The following is a 20,485-nucleotide window of genomic DNA, read 5'->3' as shown; positions in this document are numbered from 1 at the left end:
GACACTTCTAGCATCAATCCAATTTATGTTAGCATATACCTAGAATCATGGTTGATAATTCACGTCTAAGCCCACCTAAAAGTGCCATTCAACTATAGTTGACTTTTGGTAAACTCGATTTTTATGTCAACATCACACTGATCATGACAGGGCGGTGGGACTCATCACTATAGGTTAGGAGTTGAGATGCACACCGTGCATGATGATGTTGTCTGGGGAATTAACTCCTCAATACAGCATAGTGATACGCATTTGTTGACCAAGATGACGGTCTAGTGGCCGTGCATGACCTCATAGATGATGATGAGTGGTTAAGGGAAGCCCTTATGAGGAGAGTCCGAAGTTGTGGTTATGACATTGTGAAGGATCCGAAAAGGGCTTCATATGCAGTTAATAATGTGAGCAGAATTTGCAGCCACATTCATGATTGGTGAGGGGGAATTGCACCGAATACATTTGTTTCTACGGGGATGATTCCCAACGGCGTGTACAATGTACATGTTGGCATGTTTGGATCCTTCCTACCAATATGTGAGGACGAGGAATGGGTTATCGATGAAGAATTCCTGGACACGGAGTTTGTGCAGGGTGAGATGTTACGAGTAAGAGGTGACTCTCATAATTTTCTCATGATCCGAACTTTTGAAAATGCCATTCGAGTTTTACAGGGAATCAAAAATGACCAAAGATAATAAACTAGGGTTTGGTCTCATAATTTTCTCGTGATCCGAATTTTTGAAAATGCCATTCAAGTTTTACAGGGAAGCAAAAATGACCAAAGCTAATGAAACTAGGGTCCCTGTTAACCTGAAGGTTTGGTCTCAATTTCTTTGTTTTTTCTTTTTCTTGCTTTAGGGTTATTTCACGAAAACTAGTACATTTTTCAGAACGATCATGTAATGTGGGCTCTTTGAGCGAGCTTGGCCTTTTCGATGCTCATGACTTCGAAAATAGCTTATTGGACATGCTACGGATCAGTTCTGCATTGAATTTTTTTTTTTTTTTCATATTGTCTTTGTTTTATGGGTTCGTGTAGGCGGGAGCTAGCCACCAATATTCCATATGCATTATTTTTATCCGACTTTGATCGATTTTTAATCGATTATAACTCCTTCATCCGATTTATGTTTAACTCGATTTTTATATCAACGGAAGCTTGTGATCCGAACTTTTGAATTGCACAAGCAATTAAAGAATAGCGGGGTATTTGTCAATGTAAGGAGAGAGTACAAAAATCTGTTAATTTCCCAAAACCATTGAATAAATTAAATTTTCTCCATTGAAACATTCTCTTGAAAAGTTCGAATAATAAGCATTCGTAGATGCAGAAATAGCATCAATGGAAGTTACAAGAAAAAAATATGCACACTTAAAATTCGGGTCTAATTTCTTTGTAAGGTTTCATTCTTACTTTTAACTATAAAAGTACTTCCGTATATGTAAAAATTGCGTTAATTGAACGTTGCAAGATAAAAATTATGCATAATTTGGGTATATATATTGTGTGTGTAAAGTTTGATTCTTAATATTAATTACAAAAGTATTAACATGAAGCTATTGTGACACTACCAGCATCGGTCCAACTTATGTTAGTATATACCTAGAATCATGGTTGACAATTTGTGTCTAAGCCCACCTAAAAGTGCGATTCAACTATAGTTGATTTTTGGTAAACTCGATTTTTATATCAACATCACATTGATCATGGCGGGGCGGTGGGATCGCTATAGGTTAGGAGTTGAGATGCACACTGTGCATTATGTTGTTGTTTGGGAAATTAACTTCTCAATACAGCATTGTGATATCAATTATGTATTTGTTGACCAAGATAACAGTCCAGTCACTCTGCGAGATCTCATAGATGATGATGAGTGGTTAAGGGATCCGAATATGTGGTTATGACATTGCGAAGGATCCGAGAAGGGCTCCATATGCAATTAATAATGCGAGCGGAATTTGCAACCACATTCACTATTGGTAGGTGGGAACTGCACCGAATGTATTTGTTTTTGAGGGGATGATTTCCAACGGCGCATACAATGTGCCTACTGACGTGTGCAATGTGCCTATTGACGTGTTAGAATCCTTCCTAGCAATATGTGAGGACGAGGAATGGGTCATCGATGAAGAACTCCTTGACGCAAAATTTGCGCAAGGTGAGGTGTTATGAGCAAGAGACTCTCATAATTTTCTCATGATCCGAACTTTTGAAAAGTGCCATTCGAGTTTTACAGGGAAGCAAAAATGACCAAAGCTAATGAAACTAGGGTTACTGTTAGCCTAAAGGTTTGCGTCTCAATTTCTTTGTTTTTTTTTTTCTTGCTTTATGGTTATATCTCTAAAACTAATACATTTTTCAGAACGATCACGTGAATGTGGGCTCTTTGGGCGAGCTTGGTCTTTTCAATGTCTGACTTTTTTTTTTTTTTTTGGTCATATTTTCAATGTCTGACTTCGAAAATAGCTTATTGGACATGCTACAGATCAGTTCTGCATTGATTTTTTTTTTCATATTGTCTTTTTTTTTATGTCTTCATGCACGTGAGCTAGCCACCATTTTTTCTTAATATGATATTCAATATGTATTATTTTTATCCAAATTTGATTGATCTTCAATCGATTATAACTTCTTCATCTGAATAACCTTTAACTTGATTTTTATATCAACAGAAAGCTTAAGATCCGAACCTTTGAAATGCACAAGCAATTAAAGAATAATGGGGTATTAGTCAATGAAAGGAGAGAGTAGCAAAAACTGTTAATTTCCCAAAACCATTGAATCAATTAAATTTTCTCCAATGAAACATTATCTTGAAAATTTTGAATAATAAGCATTCGTAGATGCAGAAATAGCATCAATGGAAGTTGCAAGAAAAAAATACTCACAATTAAAATTCGGGTCTAATTTCTTTGTAAGGTTTCATTCTTAATTTTAACTATGAAAGTATTTCCATAGATACAAAAATCACATTAATTGAACGTTGCAAAATAAAATTTTGCACAGTCAAAATTTGGGTGTAATTTTTTGTGTGTGGGTAAAGTTTGATTCTTAATTTTAATTACAAAAGTATTAACGTGAATCTATTGTGACACTTTTAGCATTGGTCCAACTTATGTTAGCATATACCTAGAATCATGGTAGACGATTCATGTCTAAGCCCACCTAATGTGAGCGGAATTTGCAACGAAATCCACGATTGGTGGATGGGAACTGCACCAAATACATTTGTTTATGCGGGGATGATTTCCAACGGCGTGTACAATGTGCCTGCTGGCTTGTTAGGATCCTTCCTTGCAATACGTGAGGACAAGGAATGGATCATCGATGAAGAACTCCTGGACATGGAGTTTATGCAGGGTGAGGTGTTACAAGCAAGAGTCAACTCTCTTAATTTTCTCATGATCCAAACTTTTGACAATTAGTGTCTAAGCTCACCTAAAAGTGCTATTCGACTATAGTTGATTTTTGGTGAACTCGATTTTTATATCAACGAAAAGGTAGTGATCCGAACTTTTAATATTGCCATCGAGTTTTCCAGGGAAGCAAAAATAACCAAAGCTAATGAAGTTGGGGTAAGTTGAAGGGCCAAGTTGCATAATCGTTTTGGCTTGGAAAGCAATCGAAGCAAAGGACAGAACATGTTCTATTTTCCGATCCTGTTAGCCTAAATGTTTATATCTCACTTTCTTTGTTTTTTTCTTGCTTTGTGGTTATATCACGAAAACTAATATATTAATGGCATATTAGAGTCGATTTCCCAAACTTTATAGGATCACTTATGCGAACAACAACCATCAAAGGACGCATGAAGATGGCGCATTTGGTTTCTTACGTGTTGGATTCCTCCGACGAAAGGCTTTTCAGAACGACCGCGCAAATGTGGGCTTTTGGGCAAGCTTGGCCTTTTCGATGCTTATGACTTCGAAAATAGCGCCTCGGGCATGCTACATATTAGTTTTGCATTGAAGTTTTTTGGTTCATATTTTGTCTTTTTTTATTTATGTCTTCATGCCGGTGAGCAAGCCACCAATTTTTTTTAATATGATATTCTATACTATTATTTTTATCCGAATTTGACTGATCTTTAAATGATTATAACTTCTTCATCCAATTTACGCTTAACTCGATTTTTATGTCAACGGAAAAGTTTGTGATCCAAACTTTTGAAATGCACAAGCAATTAAAGAATAGTGGAGTATAGTTACCGTGTAGTCTATAGCTCCACCTAGAGTGGCTGTGAACTAGTCAATCTAGTGAGTTCCAACTAGTGCACATCTATTAGGCTTCATTTGTCTTTCGGGAGAAGAATGAGTTGGATAATATTTTCTTAAAAATAATCACTTGAAATAATTAGCCAAAGAAATCGATAATAATTTATGCTTAAATATCTTTGTGAACAATTGAAATAGAAAATATTTATTCATTTTTATATGCGATACAAGCGATCATTTTTTAATATTTTTTGAATCATTTATTTTTCGCGAATCAAACAGAACATTATATTCAAGGAAACTTGCAGCTATAAAATGTCACGAGGTACATTCAAGAGGCTATTTCAGAGGTATTTGGTCGTTTGGATTTACGATCTGAATAAGACTAGATAGAATAGGATATGATATGAAATTTGGGGATTCTGTTGTTTCATATCCATTAATTGAAGAATTGTTGTAGTAAAACGGCATATTTTCTTAGAAAAAATTGTTTAAAAGGTCATAAACTTATTGCACTTTAGCTGATTCAGTCTTTATCCTTTGAATTTCACCAATATAGTCCTAAACTTTTTGACACTTTACCAATATGGCCAATTTTAACCAGAAATCGTTGACTTGGATGCCCGTGTTGCCATATAGGACAGAAAGGTCTGACATGGACTATTCTATTTAATTTTTTTTAAATAATATTTTTTAAAAAAATTCTTTTTCTTTTTTTTTCTATTTTTTTCCTTTTTTTCTCTATCAAGTCCAGCAATCCTCACCAGTCATAAACGAGGCCCAATGAGGGCTTCACGGCCATCGTCCAATGGCGGGCTAAGGTCAGCTGACTCTTGCATGCAACCAACGAGGGTTGGCAAGAAACCTCACCGGGCTTGGCAAAAAAAAAAAAAGAAAGAAAGAAAGAAAGAAATAATAACAAAATAACAAAAAAAACTCAAATTTTTTAGAGAAATTATAAAAAATATCCACGTCGGCACTAGCCATGCCAGTAGGATGTCTAACGTCTATAAGAGTGATTTCAAGCTAAAATTAACCAAATAGACTCAAATGTAAAGTGTCAAACAATTTAAGACTTAATTGGCGGAATTGAAAGGTTTATTTAGGATTGAATTGGCCAAAGGTAATAGGTTTAGGACTTTTTGGATAATTTTCCTAGTTTTCATAATATTATGTCCATTGTTTGGTAGAAACTGTATATTAGTATATATAAGCCTCAAAATGCACAAAGGGAGATTGTATTTGACTAGTTTGAATTTGTTAATTTAAAATGGGAGTTCTTCTACCTCATTTTTATTACTTATTTTGTATTACCTTTAATTTCTTTTCGTTTTCATTTCTTTTTTATTCCCTTTTGAATAAAAAATTATAAATTATACTATACTCCTAGAATACTAGTATACCTAAAATTTTCATTAAATATAAATAAAAAATAAATATAGATATATATAATAGAAAGAAAATCAAATAAATAGATAAAAATAGGAATAAATAAAAAAATTGTTCTTTGAATTATCTTTTTTATAATAAAAAAAATGAAGTGTATATATATATATATATATCTTCGACCATTATTTAAATGTTACCAATTTAAAAAAGTTTATATTTGAGAAAAATAAAAATGCCAAGGCATAAGAAATCATAATCATCTTTATCTCAACCCACGTGAGACTTTTTTATTTGAGTTATGTCCGTGTTGTGTCCGCCCTTATCCTGTCTAGAATAGAAACCAAACATAAGATAGGATCCTGGCCACCGAGCATGAGGGTAAGACATATCTCATTGCTATTAAATCCATTTCTAGCGGAAAAATACATATCGATTCGAGCGGTGCTCACGATGCAACTCGTGTACATGTTAAAAAGTAGACGCTTATGCGATGAATCCTAGTACTTCACGGGTCACCGTGCCTTCTTTTCCTTATCAAGTAAAGCGACTTCCTTGTTTTACTTCTTGAGATATGCCAATGTTAACAGTTCTTCCAGGAAACCTCAAGGCTAAATTAGCTAATTCAGGGGGAAAATATAAGAAGTCCTGATTTCTAATTCAAGCAAGTAAATTTTAAGGAAAATTTTCAAATAAGGGCCCGAAGTGCCATTATTTTCTTAAATAAGAGTTTGAAGTGAATCTTGTTTCAATTAAAGGCCTAAAGTGGCGTGATAGTTTCAAATAAAGGCCTAAAGTGGCCATGGCTATTTCAAATAAGGGCCTCAACTAGTCAACCGGCTAAATATTCCGACCAGTCAAAGGCATTTTCGTCAAAAGACAATTTTAACCTAATTTTTAGTTAAATTAAATAAAAATTTAAAAAAAGTAAAAGTTAAAAAAAAAAATGCTCTCCCGCTGTATTTCTTTTTTTCAATGTCGGGCTTTTTTAATTTTTTAAGAAAACAGAAAAAGGAAAAAACGAAGAAAACAAACTTAAAAAATGAAGTACGAAAGTGCCATTGATCAGCCAATGAGGTCGGGCTTTTTTTTAATATTAATATGACCACTTCAAGCCTTTAATTGAAATAATGTCCGCTTCAAATTTTTATTTGAGAAAATGATGACACTTTAGGCCCTTATTTAAAACAAAAGTTCATTTCATGCTCTTATTTGAGAAAATAATAGCACTTCATGCCCTTAATTGGAATTTTTCCTAAATTTTATATAAGTTGGCAGGGTGAAAATCATTACATCCGAAAGCATAGCATTTAGAAGCAATTCCCGACATGCTTAACCAAAGAATAGAAGATTAGGCAAATTCTTGCGGACCAGCAAGAGAAGTACAACGGTGATTTTTCAACAATAGTCATATGGATAAAATCCTGTTATTACATACATGCTCAGTGTCTTCGAGGCTCCGCTCCCAGGAAGTTGCCGACACGTCTCTTTGTCGAATCCATCCGGTTATGAATCACCTTGTGGCTGAACCAAACCAGGATCGGGAGCAACAGCACTGCAATCAACAAGATCTCGTAAAATGCCCAAATCAGAGTCCCTGCAAAACCGTTGGCCTTAGGTAATTCGACGATGATGGAGACGAAGAAAGTTAGGCCGAGAATCAACACGGCCAAGTAAACAATGAAGGTGTCGGGCAGTAACCCGATCGCCGTGGCCCAGATAGTGCCGATGGAAGTGAAAAAGGCTAAACTGTTGAGCACTGTGAAGAAGTAGAGCCTGGAGCCACCCAAGATCATGTTTCCGGCCACATGTGGTTTCCGAACTATGCTTGTGGAATTGGCGAGGGCCTCAGAGTTGTCTTGCCAATAACCTCCGGGAGGACTAAGTGCAGCCTGGTAAGTGCCGGTCGCGATTAAAGTGGCCACCACCAGGATCATGTTGCGAGTCGGTTCATCCCGGATTCCGAAGTACCTACTGCATTTCTCAAAGAGAGTTAGTTTCCCGCTCAAAAACTGCGATACGGCGATTGAAGTCCTAGCAGTTCCTAACATGTCCCTGATTTCTCCGCGGCAGCCACTCTCCTGGAAGATGTCCAGGGCCGTCTTGCCGCGGAAGTTCTTGGCATTCACCTTCACAAGGCGGTCCGTGTACATGCAACCCAAGAAGAGGCGGGTTTTGAAAAGGACTGGACGGTCCTCGGTAAGCAACTTGACGACCTACAAGGCGTACGAAGAAGAACGTATTGAAAAACGGTGACATGCGAAGAAGAAATCCATCTGTTGTTGAGCAATGGGAGCAAACCTGAGGCTGATTTGTGGACACTGCAATATGCAAGACCGTGTTGCCATCCTCATCCTTCCAGTCCAAGACCTCTGTCAGATACACTCGCTTCATCCATCCAAGAAGAACTCTGAATGCTTTGATATTGTGGCTCTTCACGGCAATGTGAACCACGGTCTGACACCGGCTCGTTATGTCCTCAATGGACAACTTGCAAGCGCAAAGGAAGTCAGCCAGGAGCTCCAGCTCCTCGTCTCCTTCCCTTCCAGCGACGTAATGCAAAGGAGTGATCCTCCCTCTCCCTTTGACGCGGATCAACTCGGGGTCAATGGTCACTAGAGCTCTTGCGGTCTGAAAATGCCCATGCTGCAAAGCCAGGTGCAGCGGACTGAACCCCTCTGGATTCAGCTTTCGAGCAAATGAGGGCCTTAGAGTGGCCAGCTCCATGGCGACCTGGGTTTTGCCGGTGGCCGCAGCTACGTGTAAAGGAGTATGGGGGAACGGCTCCTCGGTCTGGCGCTCCAAAAGTTTCGGATCTTCGACAAGTAAGGTATGCAGCACATCGACGTCATCATTCACTATTGCTTCTTGAAGCCTCTTGTCCATTTGTGTTTTAATCTCTAGTTGATAGACAAGGATGATCAAACACATAGAGTCACAACTTAAGGAAGCAAGTTTGCGCCTTAAATGGGAAGTTTAGCATCTTTACTTTACGTGCTTTAGGTGCTAAATGTACTAAAGTGGCACTCGAATGTGACAATGGTTGGAACCTCAACTCATTGAAAATACAGACTAGTACTTTTTACTCTCTTCTTTTGTAAACATTCCATCTGCAGTACTCGCTCTCCTTTTTTCGCTTTCTCTGGCCAAAGGCAAGAATAAGCTCACAAAGAGTGATAGAGAGAGGACCAAACACGTGAGTCATAAGAATGGACACAATCATGTACGCGGAGAGTGATAATTATTCATTGTCTGCTCTTTTTCTTACTGACAATTTCAGAATGTTAGAATCAGAAATTGTTATCTGCCACTTGAAACTTTCTTTTTTCGCCATCTGATAGTGGGAAGATGGTGGTTGTCTCCTCCCTTTTAACTGTCCAAATGAACTTACGTAATCTTCCATAAGCATCAGGCAGATGACAAATTTTTTACCGGATGCTAAGTGTTACCAAACCGAATGTTTGAATGAGATTTTTTCAAATGGTCATGATCCTAAAGGCTTTATAATTCCATTCACAGTGGCTCAATTTGCAGAGGCAGTGGCTTCTATGGAGCAGTCTTTCTTTTCAAGACTTCATCAAGAAGGGTGGTCATATACACCAGGTTCCTACAAAAAGCACAGCCTTCTAAAGGGCCAAGTGAAGAGAACACGGCTCCATTGCGCTGCCATTCTGGGATACCAATGTTATCGAACTATTGCTCGAGCACCATCTGCAATCTACCGCAAAAACCACGGCCTGAAAGGAAACTGCGTTCCACTTGACGCCTAAGCATAACAAGATTGAGGCCTTCACATTGTTTGCTTGATGATATTGCCTTTCGATACTGTGGAAGCTAATTATACCGACTTTCGACCCTTGAAAAAGGACGAGCTTCTCATGCTGATCAACCTTCTTGATACTGTAAAGTTGCGTGCCAGGGAGGTATTGATTCGCACAATTGCCTTGAATGGTTTCATAAGTCATGAAACGCGAAGATTTCCCCGTGAGGGATAGTGTCAGAGCAAATCAAGGAGGAACTGTGAATTGGACGGATGATGAAGGCAACACCATCTTGAATTTGGCCACCAGGCCTCTCATTCTACAGTGATTTTCATTCTTGAAAATTTAAGACTCCATCAGTTGTTCTATACTTGTGATTTTGAAGAGGAACCTTCTTGTTGTGCATCCATTCTTATCATACGTCTGATTTGTGGCTTCCCTCGGGTCAAAGTGCAAGCTGCACAAAGCACTGGTAATGCCAATGAGTTGACACTTGAGTCCTTATGTCTGTGCAGATACTAGAGGAGCTACCAAAAGAAGAAACAAGTCATGAAGTCATGTGAGATTCCGATGATTATGTATTAGGTGTTTAACAGAGTCATGGAAGTAATGTATCTGGTCTTAACCTGACTCGAGAAGTGAATGTTTCATCCCGGAGACGGATTAAGCCTTGGCACATTTTCTTGGACTTTAAAGTGCGTCGTCGAGCGCTCATGTGAGTTCCACTGAAATTTACAAATCTTGGCCCTCGGCAGTGGACGGGAGAGAGTTTAGGAAGCAGAATTAGCTCGCGAGAAAATCATGATCGTCTTTAGGCTCAACGCCCGTCCATATGCATTAGGCACTACTTTGAGCTTATCCTTTTTAACATTTCATCATGTAGATATCTTGTTTCAACGAGATCTTAAAACAGGCAATTTGAGTGAGGAACATGTGTTTATACCACTAAAAAGCAGAGTTTTCATTTCAAGTTACCTCACTAGCATCATCTTCATTGGCTTCTTATTCTTTTCATCAATTGGCATAATTTACCATATATTGAAAAGCAGAGGTGCGCCAAGGTGACAAGAAACAGAAGAGTCGCAACAGAACTCTGCGAGTGACCATCATCTCTTCTGCATCAAGAGCTATATTATATCCTGTGCGTCATCCTATACAAATTGAAAAAAAAAAAAACCACAACCCACCTATACTCATGTCAAGAGGATCCCAAGTTCAAAAGCTGAAGCTAAGAAGAGCATCTATAAACCCCATTCACAAAGTTTCCTTAGTTAGCCACGCAAGTGACCTGTCTTGGCTTCGGCACAATGGCATGGCTAAGTAAACCCTAGAAACTAAAGCCTAACGCCTGACAAGACGATTATCAGGGACGAAGAGCATTCGGGTATCCTGAACTACTACTAGTACTTGCCTGTTGGGAGCCAAAACTCAGTGCCGGGTGAAGGAGCTCTGCTTGAGCAAAGGAGCCATTAGATGGCACATCAACCAGAAGATCCTGATCGTTACTTTCATCTATGACTGGGAAAGAATCCAGCATTAGAGTGCTATTATCAGGAGGCAAGGCAAAGAGGCTTCTTGGACTGAAGCAAGAGCCATCACTTTCCAAGAGGTCCTTGTTTTCACAGCCACCCTTCCAAGCCGCCCTTTTTGGACTCTTCATCATCATATTTGCTTCTGAAAAATACAACGCATGAAATTTTTAAATTTTTTACAGGACAATAAGATCGTCACAAGCTTCCCCATAACATGTTCAACTGAAATTCTTAGAGCATGGCGAAAGTTCAATTTCGCCATAACCGGATTTCTTTTTCCAACCATGAATATGTTCAAAAGCAGTCCAATTACCAGACACAATTCCTCCTACCTTTCAATGAAAGAGAGTAGGAAAACTGAAAGCAAGATTTATCTAGGATGAGCATTGAGCAATTTATGCCTTAAAGAACTTTTGGTATCGTGCGTTAGGACAGCAAAAGTAAGATCGCACGCTATGATCATTAGGGTACTTTGACTTTTAAAAGCTCTTATTGGGTTTCTCTTGTTTCCATCCTAAAATCCATAGACATTGAATGATTCAAAATTTAGTACACTATGACCCACAGATAAGTTATTAAGAAAAACACAATCCATGAAAAAACGCGCAAGGATTCACCTGGGAAGTTCTGACTTTGGATGTCACGTACTCTCTTGCTGCTCATTAAGTTTCTAGCAAAAGCAGCGTGAGATCTGCCAACACTGGACTCTCCAGATGTATCTTTACAATCCTGCATCCAATGATTGGCTTCTAAGCAAAGGAGCAGCAGATTGTCAATGCTCACATGTAATTAAGTCCATGCTAATCTTTTTACGTACCTGGAGCTGCTGGTGGCACTCCACCCATTTGCATCTCAGCAAACTAGAAAGTGCAAGCCTTCTCAGAGTCTTGTAGTCTTTGGCTTTTACCCCCAGAAAGGAGCCATCAAAGACTCCTTCAGAGAGAAGCTTCTGGAAGGAAGATAAGTTCTCCTTGAAGATAGGACTATCAAACAAGTGCTCAAGGCTGCACCATAGAAATTTCTATGTCAAGGCATTAAATAATCTCCCAAAAATTTAAGCAGCTCTTTTAAGAGTATCAAACCTATTGATAACAATTTTATCCAGGCATTTTGCCCAGGGAAGCATATAACCAAGCGGATGTCAAAAACCATAGTCACTGCCTGCCTCATAGACAGACGGACTAATATAATCCATTTTTATTAGTCATCTCATGAGAAATATGCTTCGCCCTGTCCACCATCAAACCACATGAAGAAATGGGTGACAAGGAGAACAACCTGTCAGGGAGTTGGCTGGTATCGACAGAAGGTAAGTACTTTAGAAGTTGTCGTCGCTCATCATCGTTCAAGTGTCTTGCGAACTCCTCAAAATTTAGCACTTCCTACACAAATTGTAAGAAATAGAAAATGAGGGGCCATTACAATATTGAGCAAACCAATGCTGGACAGGGGGGAAGAACAAATGTCTGAGAATCAGAAACAACTTGAGCTAAGAGCAAATCTTGTAAATCACGCATGGAATTGACATGAATCAGTGAATCGAAAAGCATTTGAGTTAAAAAAGACAAACTTTTGATTTTTCAACAACTAGAAAGTTCATCCTCTAAGCTGCTCTATTTGCAAAAATTCTCTGAGTAAATGCACGGATTTGGGAAGCATATGAAACGTGACAACCAAAACATGTCCCTATGAATGAACTTAGGATGCTTATATCATCGCAATAGGTACTTGAGCAATATCAATTTGTTCAAGCTACACTTCTATGGAAAGATTAAAGGAAGTAAGTCAACTTACTTTCAAATCTATGTAACTTAGTGGCGAATTATAATTCCCGAGACCCTGCAGTTTCTCGTGCTGAGATATGTCCCTGCAATTACCGATAATTGAGATATTAGAGAAGGGCCGTATTGACCATCTGTCTTGCACTAGGAGAGCAAAGTTCTACTGCAAACAGCAGCAACTTTTTGTTTCAACGGATTGACTTAATCCACAGTGAACAAAACGCACATTCTTCATGGAAAGAAAGCACTGATCACAAAATGGTCCCATTCGAACATGCCATTGAGCTATGCCTAGGCCTCTCTCTAAATGGGGATGCCTGTAGCCCCGATATTCAGATCTTTAATTGAGATATCATGTAATTGTTATATACCAATATTCAGTGCAATTTCACTACTACCAAGAAGAGTTACCTTCTAAGATGTTCTACTCTCATTCCTTGTCCACTAGAGCTTTTGCTCTTCTCCATTCCAGGTTTTGCACTTGGAAAACTCACCATTCTTGCATTGTTATATAGAGGGATAGACACAGGATGAGAATAGGCCTCACTTGTCTTATGATGCTTGCGATCAACTGAGAGAGAGCTTGCTTCAGACTCCTCATCTCGAGCTATTGCACTTGGATGTCTGATGAGAACAGTTCCATGTCCTATCTCAACAGAGCCCATTGGCATTTCACTCTCTAAAAGCAAATCCTCTTCTGAGGAACCAGATAAGCATGAAGATTGTTGTTCATGCAATATTGTGTGCAAGTCCCTTGTAAGTTTCTCGACTGGAGAAGGTTTCAGACGATTCACGCACGTCCTCTTCCGGGAAGGCACCATTGATTCCCACACAACTGATTGAGATGGACCTGTCAAAGCAACAAAAGGAGGGGAAAAATTAGCAACAAAGAAGGAGTAACATTACCATATAAAATTAGCAGTAGGGAGCTACCCACATATTCTCTGCCAAAATGAAGGCAGTTCCCCGTGAGATTTCTCACTGATAAAAAGAAAATAAACTCATGACAAACCGTGTACTCTGCAAAATTGCAGTAGAGAATACACTCACCCTTCTTGCAAAGAAAAACAACTCTGGTTTGTGTAAGCACTCAAGAAGTTTCTTTAATTATTGAAAATCAAATGTACGAACAGATTTAGGCACACTAGTCTATCAGTTTTCATTTTCCATCTTCATAAACCATCTTACATCTTTCAAATGTAAAAGAATAGTATTTGCTATTTCTCAATTATTATATTGGGCAACATTTCTTTACTCTTCCTCCTGAGTACAAGACTAGAAAACTCCCTTGCCAATGACTCATTTGGACCACACGCCATAACCATAAGTGCCATCTTGTCCATCTCTGCTTGATTCTTCAGAAGGATGAAGAAAAATTTCTCTTGTTTTGAAGTACAAGAAAAACATACATCAATAAATAGGCAATTGATGTCCAACCTGTCAAATCACTAGCATCTGCACTGCCAAACTGTGCATCAGAGTTGGATATAGCTGAGCCAGAGCTGGATCTATTACTTGTATCTTCATCTATAAACTTCTGGTAGCCTTGATTGTAATCAGACGCAATCCCTCCAAAAACCACATCGTCTATATTCTGCTTTCTCTTGGGAACTTTTACTTCCTTGTTCTTGTTTATGTTTATGGTTATGTTTTTCCCTCTGCCAAATCTATGATCCTCATAATCGCCAGGTTCTGCCCGTGCATGCAAAGGGGTATAGTTAGCCAGTGTTCCCTTTGTCCTCCATCGAGACCCACATGCATTGCACAGCACTGGCTTCTCAGGAGGGCCATTGCGCCAAAGAGGGGTGCCTGATGCAATGTTCAAGAATTACCAACCACAAGCAAAAGACATACAGATGCAAATCATGAATAAATCAACTGCAGTAGAGAACAGAGAGAAAAGAGGTGCTAAGAGTGGTAACTTCGGATGTCATGAGTCCAGATAGAACTGTCATGAGCTCGATGTTGGGTTATGGAAAGCTCCGAAGAGATAAAATCCTAATTTCAAGCTTACTACGGAAAAGAAAGAAATAAATTTCACATAGCATTGTGTCAACAGTTCAGCAGATTGCATTTCAACAGTAGTTGAGAGATATGTCTCAATTAGCATCAAATTCTTCATCCATGTTTCTTGTTTAGCACCAGAAGTCAATTAACTACAGCTGATGATATCAGCATGCTAGACAGTGTGACAAGTACAAGAGAAACCCCACAGTGCATTTGATAATCCAGATGAAACATGCGGTTTCATGTCAAACGAACGTCTTATTACATAAGTATCATCATCTATCAAGTGACTTTTGTGTCAAGCACAGCGTGAAGGACTCCGCAGAAAAGGTTAAGTTTGGAGGTTCAACAGTGAGAAAGCAACTCCTGAAATCTCATCATGATCAGAACTTCAAAGTGCCAACAAGAAATACATAGGATGGAGAAGGACACAGGTCTTTGCATGCTTGCCATTGCTACTGAGAGTAGAAAAATGGATTGCAGACCAGGTAATTTCTAACTTTAATGATCAGTTCAATATGCAAAGTAAGTACTCAAGTGCCGGAATACAGATGAAAATCATATTCATCAACATAGTAAGGTTTGAACGAGTGTTAAGGAGGTAGCATGAACTGGTTCTCGATGGTCAGAGCATTTCACACAATCAAACTGCAGACTGAGAGCCAAAACCCTGCCCGATCAGTTCAGCATCTGAAGCAATTTGAAATCACCGAGGTTAATTGGATGCAGGGCGTTTGCAGTCTAATTTCGGAACGGTATGACTTGGTGACAATTAATCGGAGAATGTGGCTCATTATACAGAAGTTTGCCGAGTGTTAGTTACCAAACTCTAAGCAGAAGCTGTGAAACAAAGCTGCCCTTTTAGCACATTCTTTCCTGATTGAATCATTGACGTCTGCCGACATTTTCAACTGCATAGATTCAGCACAAATTCACAGGGTTGGGGAGCTACAAATCAACAAGAACGATGCAACAGCCCATCATTTAACAAGACTCCAGACATAATTTGCAGGGGTGACGTTAGCAACAAGCCAGAGTCAAAAGGCGCGCTCCACTCAGTCACACTGCAAAGGGAAGTGCAAGGTTCAAGTAATGAATGAGCAGACCCAAAAAAGGCCCTTCAATTCATTGGGAATTTCCAACTCAACCCAGTTCAGTATCAAAAATGCACCTCGGATTCTCAAGCCAAATACAGACACCATGCTACATACTATAGCAATTCGTGTTTGCAATTTCCATGTAATCTCTTTCTTCCTCTCTTTGATTGAATTATGTTAGAATTATTCATCTAATCCATGGTAAGCATAAATTTCAACAAATATTGAAGGAAGCAAAAAGAAAGGAACGAGAACCCACTCAATCATTTCTGAAATTATAAGCACAAAACTATAAGAATCATTGGAGAAACAAAAACTCACTGGTAACTCCACAATGGTAGCAAGGCCCTTGCTTGCCCATGTTCTTTTTATTTTTTTCCCCCACAAAGTGCCAAAAAAAAAAGGGTTCAAGCAAAATTGAGAGAGAGGAAATAAAGGTGGGAAGGCAAAATTTATTCAGAAAAGGTTCAAAAAGTTCCAAATTTGTGAAAAAAACAAGAATATATATACAAATGATGTTGTTCAAGCCTTTGATGACAGAGATGCTACTGGGCACAGCAAGCGTCGCCTTGGAAAAAAAAAAAAAAAAACCCAGAAGAACTTCTGCAGAAGAGAGCAGAACTCACAAGCCCAGAAGAGTGTTTTAATGTCTTTTAGTCCAATGAAAACCCAGAAAATTAGCGGACAACAAGAAGAAATCAACAAGAACTAGAGAGACGGAGATGGGTAATTCAGCTGTGAGTCTGTACAATCCAATGGAAAAGAGAAAACACCATTAGGAAGAATCTACCAAATGGCCTGAGGAAAAAGGGGAAGGTTGAAATGAAGGAAGAGGAAGAGGAAGAGGAAGTGTTTTTGCCTGTGTATATGAATGTGACCTCCTTTGTTGAGGGGGTTGCATATGAAAAGCAAAAGAGAGAAAAAAAAAAAAAAAAAAAAAGTGTTCAGCTTCCCCTCTGCTTTTTTCAATTTTAATCTTTCCTCCTTCTATTTTGATGTCACTGAATAGATTTAAAAAATTTGACAAACTTAAAAATAAAAAATAAAAAAAATTAAAAGAATATTATTGGACATGTCCTGTTGACTACAGACTTTTCTTGCCCCAGCTTAGATAAATAAGTTTATCACAACAACAAGAAGAATTTTCAAATAAGAGGGATCTTATTTTTGGAATTTTTTTTTAATCATTTTTCATTATTTTTTGAGATTTCTTGAAGTTAAAAAAAAAAAAAGGAGGAGGCACTTATTAGGGAGAGAAGAAAGGAAAGCTACGGGGCAGAGACCAACCAAAGAAAAGGAGGAAGAAACAAGGACAGTCTTGTTTGGATTCTTCCTTAAATAAATCTCCCCACAAAAAAAAAGAAAAGAATTAAGAATTTCTTAGTAAGGAAAATCCCTTGTCTTAGCTTCTTACAATTTATCCTACGTGTAGGTGAATGTGATGACATGATGTTGATGAATTTCACTATGGCTGGTCGGTCTCGAAGACCCAGCCAGCCAGCCAGCCAGCCCAAATGTCGCCATCCCATGATATCACATGTCCACCCGTGGGTCGCAAGGCCCAATCAAAAGTACGGGTTCGGGTCGTGACCCAGGACGGGATCGGGGGGGGCCAAATCAAGGGCGATCAAGAGGACTGTGACTCGGAAACTTCTCACGGGGGCCGTGACCTTATCAGAGCTCACTGAGAAAATTAAAAAGCTAAAGCCCAAAAAGGGAACGCTAGGCTAGCGCACCCCCAGATGGAATTTAAACTTCTGGATTTTCAATGGGATGGAGATTGGGGATGCCGTCACAAAAACATTTAGCGGGCATCCCTTGACTTTGACTCTTATCTGGTGACACGCGTCCCCCCTCTCGAGGTTGCCCAACACGGTGGAAGTCCTAAAACTTGTCATGTAAGTATAAATGAGTCCTAAAATTTTCAAAAAATTCAATCAAGTCCTAAAACTTGACACGAAAGTGCATTCGAGTTTTAAGACTTTCGAAAAGTGCAATGAAGTCCTAAAACTTATCACGAAAGTACAAACGAGTCCTAAGATTTTCAAAAAATGCAACCTTTGAAAAAATTTGACTGGACTAACATGACAAATTTTAGGATTTAATTGTATTTTTTGAAAGTTTTAAGACTCAAATGTACTTTCGTATTGTATTTTTATGACAAATTTTAGGACTTTCCATATACTTTTCCCTTTTTTTTTTTTTTTTTGGGCTCTGGAGTTTTGCAATTGGTCCGAGTCCTGGAAAACAATTTTTTTTTTTTACTAGGGAGGTCAACATGGGGGTAACTTTCAGTTCCTTGTTTCACCATAAGACCATTGACCCCCTCGACAAGGGCAAAAAAAAAAAAAAAAACCTCACCAGCTCACATGTTGATGAAAGTACGTTAAAGAGAGCTTGGACGGCCACGGAACCGACGCCAAAAGAAGGATTGTCTCTCATTTAATACCCAAAAGTCATGCCCAAAGAACATGGGTTTAAAATTATTAAACAAAAACCAAATCGCTTCTATACACATCCATAAAAAAAAAAAAAATTGGGGATGTATGAAATCGAGTGGTTTGGATCCTTCCGTTGATCGAACGCTCGCCGTCCGATCTGATTACTGTCCATTGACTTCTTCCTTGTGCAATTTGTGTAAGTTTCGAACATAAAGGGGCAAGGCCATGAGAATATACTAGCTTTTGAACGGTCAAGATTTTTTTGGATCAGCAGGCCCCTTGCATGAATTTTTTTTTTTAGATTTTTTTATTAACTTATTTTAGTAAATAGCATATTATATAGTTTATTCTATTATAGACTATAGTCGAAGAACAGTTGTGCCCCATTTGTGCTCGTAATCGCCGGTCCTCCATTAGACCGGTCCTTGTCGTGTTCTTTTTCTTTTCTTTTCTTTTCTTTTCTTTTTTTGTCTTTTTTACTCTGCTTTTTGGGAAGGCTTTTTGGTAAAATCAGCTCCGTGAGCGAGTGGAAATCAGGGTATAGAGCGCACGACATTTCATCATTAAATAAGTCATTAACGTAAGCTATAATCATATACCTAAGTAAGCCCAAAAAAATACCGATTTGCTTTTGCAAATAAACTCGAAAATGATTTTTATTTGGCTTTCAACTCTAGAGTCCTATGAACTATGTGTATCTTCTTATCATCGATTTAACTTAACTAAGTGTAAAATATACATGCGACGTCCGATTGTGAATTAACGTACTGTTTTTGTCATTTAAAATAATGTTTCGTATGAAAATTTGAGTTTTCTGCTAGCAAATTTGATGTGAAAAAAAAGTGGTTGATGAATCACTTACTAGCTCAAGAGAATAAAAACTGATCGCTATAATATTACTACAGTCCTAAGTAGCACCAACACGTAACACGACACGACACGTTGAATATATGACTTAAGTATATATATGTTTGATGAATTTACATTTTGATCTCTAATTTATTCACCCCGGACATGTCGAAATTGTATATCGGGATGTTAGACTCGTTTGTCGCTAGAGTGTCTAAAGCGCAGACCATGTGTCGGTCGCATGTCAGAGAGTGTCGGAAAGTATCGGACGCGACACGACACGGAAGCTCCCAGAGAGTGTCGGTGCTTCCTAGGTATAGCCAATCTACTTAGCGATTGATTAAATTCCTGAACTTTATTTTCTACCTTTTAAAATTCAATATTTCTAGTGAAGCTCATAATCAATGAAGTTATTTACTCTAGAAAATTAATATGTAAATTTTTCTAGACATTTCTAATCTTATTTAATGAGATATTTGGACTATCTTTCGATAACTTGACTCACATATGAGTGTGATATATTTTTGGCACCTAAATTTTGAATCCTCAAACAACGCCTAAATACTAACGAATGATCCTCAAATAACACCGAAATATCGTCGAAATATTGTCTTTGTCTATAAATGAGGGAGGAAATAGTGATGTTCCAACGTAGTAGGTATCAAATGTAAGACTTCTTTGATAGTAATGATGTTGGTAGGCAGATAGAATAGACGACATACCACGGCAAAGTTATGGTAACAATTGAAAGTGATTTTTTTTTTTTTTCGATTTGTCATCTTCTTTTTAACTTTTCATATGCTTTTTACAAGTTCTCTTTATTTTTATGTGCACATGTAATATCATATTTCGTTATTAATTTCACTCACCTGCACCACCAAATGTTTGTACAAAATTAGGTGACACGTACACGACTTCGGAGAGAGAGAGAGAGAGAGAGAGAGAGCAAGCGATTGATTCCATGGGATAAATTAAATCGTATGATGCTCTTTTATTGCATAAATTAATGCATAGAAACAAAAGAGAACATGTCTTGAGAAGGAACAAGAACCTAATCTACGATGCAACCAATGAGTCATCTACGAATTTCTCCTTAATTTAATGCAATGGATGGACACAATATTCTTCATCATGTCGCATAGAGAGAGGCTACTATTCTCTTCTTGTTTGAGTATTGTGACCAAAAAATGAATATTTCTAACAACCATTTCCCCAAGTTCTATTAATTCCTTGATTAAGATTGTTGAGTTTAAATATAGAGAAGAATACCATTTTTGTATATAGCTCTCAGAAAATAGGACAGTGAAGTTAGACCTAATTAGGTCACTAGGAACTTAGCTAGGTTGGACTTTGTCCCATTTACTCAACAATAAGTGCTTATTTGAAGAGATCTTGGATCATGGGAAAATAGATGTAATC

The 20,485-nt window shown here is 38.2% G+C and overlaps 2 protein-coding genes across 2 annotated transcripts; both read right to left on the bottom strand.

Moving 5' to 3' along the window:
* Window positions 1–6,859: 6,859 nt before the first annotated feature.
* Window positions 6,860–8,496, bottom strand: LOC115737042 (ankyrin repeat-containing protein BDA1-like). The gene is made up of 2 exons (XM_030668995.2): window positions 7,900–8,496; window positions 6,860–7,814 (listed from the first exon to the last, which is right to left on the bottom strand). Exons 1-2 carry the CDS (start codon window positions 8,482–8,484, stop codon window positions 7,041–7,043), a joined length of 1,359 nt encoding a protein of 452 aa, XP_030524855.1. The 5' UTR covers window positions 8,485–8,496; the 3' UTR covers window positions 6,860–7,040.
* Window positions 8,497–10,299: 1,803 nt separating this feature from the next.
* On the bottom strand, window positions 10,300–16,729 carry LOC115737023 (GATA transcription factor 26-like). Its single transcript, XM_030668966.2, has 8 exons — window positions 16,098–16,729; window positions 14,110–14,481; window positions 13,084–13,522; window positions 12,686–12,758; window positions 12,170–12,273; window positions 11,709–11,895; window positions 11,509–11,620; window positions 10,300–11,033 (listed from the first exon to the last, which is right to left on the bottom strand). The coding sequence occupies exons 1-8, from the start codon at window positions 16,135–16,137 to the stop codon at window positions 10,723–10,725; spliced, it is 1,638 nt and encodes a 545-aa protein (XP_030524826.1). The 5' UTR covers window positions 16,138–16,729; the 3' UTR covers window positions 10,300–10,722.
* Window positions 16,730–20,485: the final 3,756 nt, after the last annotated feature.

This window comes from Rhodamnia argentea, chromosome 9 (genome assembly GCF_020921035.1).
Source record: "Rhodamnia argentea isolate NSW1041297 chromosome 9, ASM2092103v1, whole genome shotgun sequence".
Lineage (NCBI taxonomy): Eukaryota > Viridiplantae > Streptophyta > Magnoliopsida > Myrtales > Myrtaceae > Rhodamnia > Rhodamnia argentea.
Note: the sequence above shows the minus strand (reverse complement) of the source record. Positions and strands in the feature narration are given on the sequence as shown.

What these genes read in the sequence shown, in the direction of transcription:
- LOC115737023 (XM_030668966.2), bottom strand. Translation starts at nt 16,137, where the DNA reads ATGGGCAAGCAAGGGCCTTGCTACCATTGTGGAGTTACCA. An exon ending in CTACCATTGTGGAGTTACCA is followed by an intron (nt 14,482 to 16,097) that starts GTGAGTTTTTGT and finishes ACATTGCATCAG; the next exon opens with GCACCCCTCTTTGGCGCAAT. An exon ending in AGATGCTAGTGATTTGACAG is followed by an intron (nt 13,523 to 14,109) that starts GTTGGACATCAA and finishes TTGCTTTGACAG; the next exon opens with GTCCATCTCAATCAGTTGTG.
- LOC115737042 (XM_030668995.2), bottom strand. Translation starts at nt 8,484, where the DNA reads ATGGACAAGAGGCTTCAAGAAGCAATAGTGAATGATGACGTCGATGTG. An exon ending in TGTCCACAAATCAGCCTCAG is followed by an intron (nt 7,815 to 7,899) that starts GTTTGCTCCCAT and finishes TACGCCTTGTAG; the next exon opens with GTCGTCAAGTTGCTTACCGA.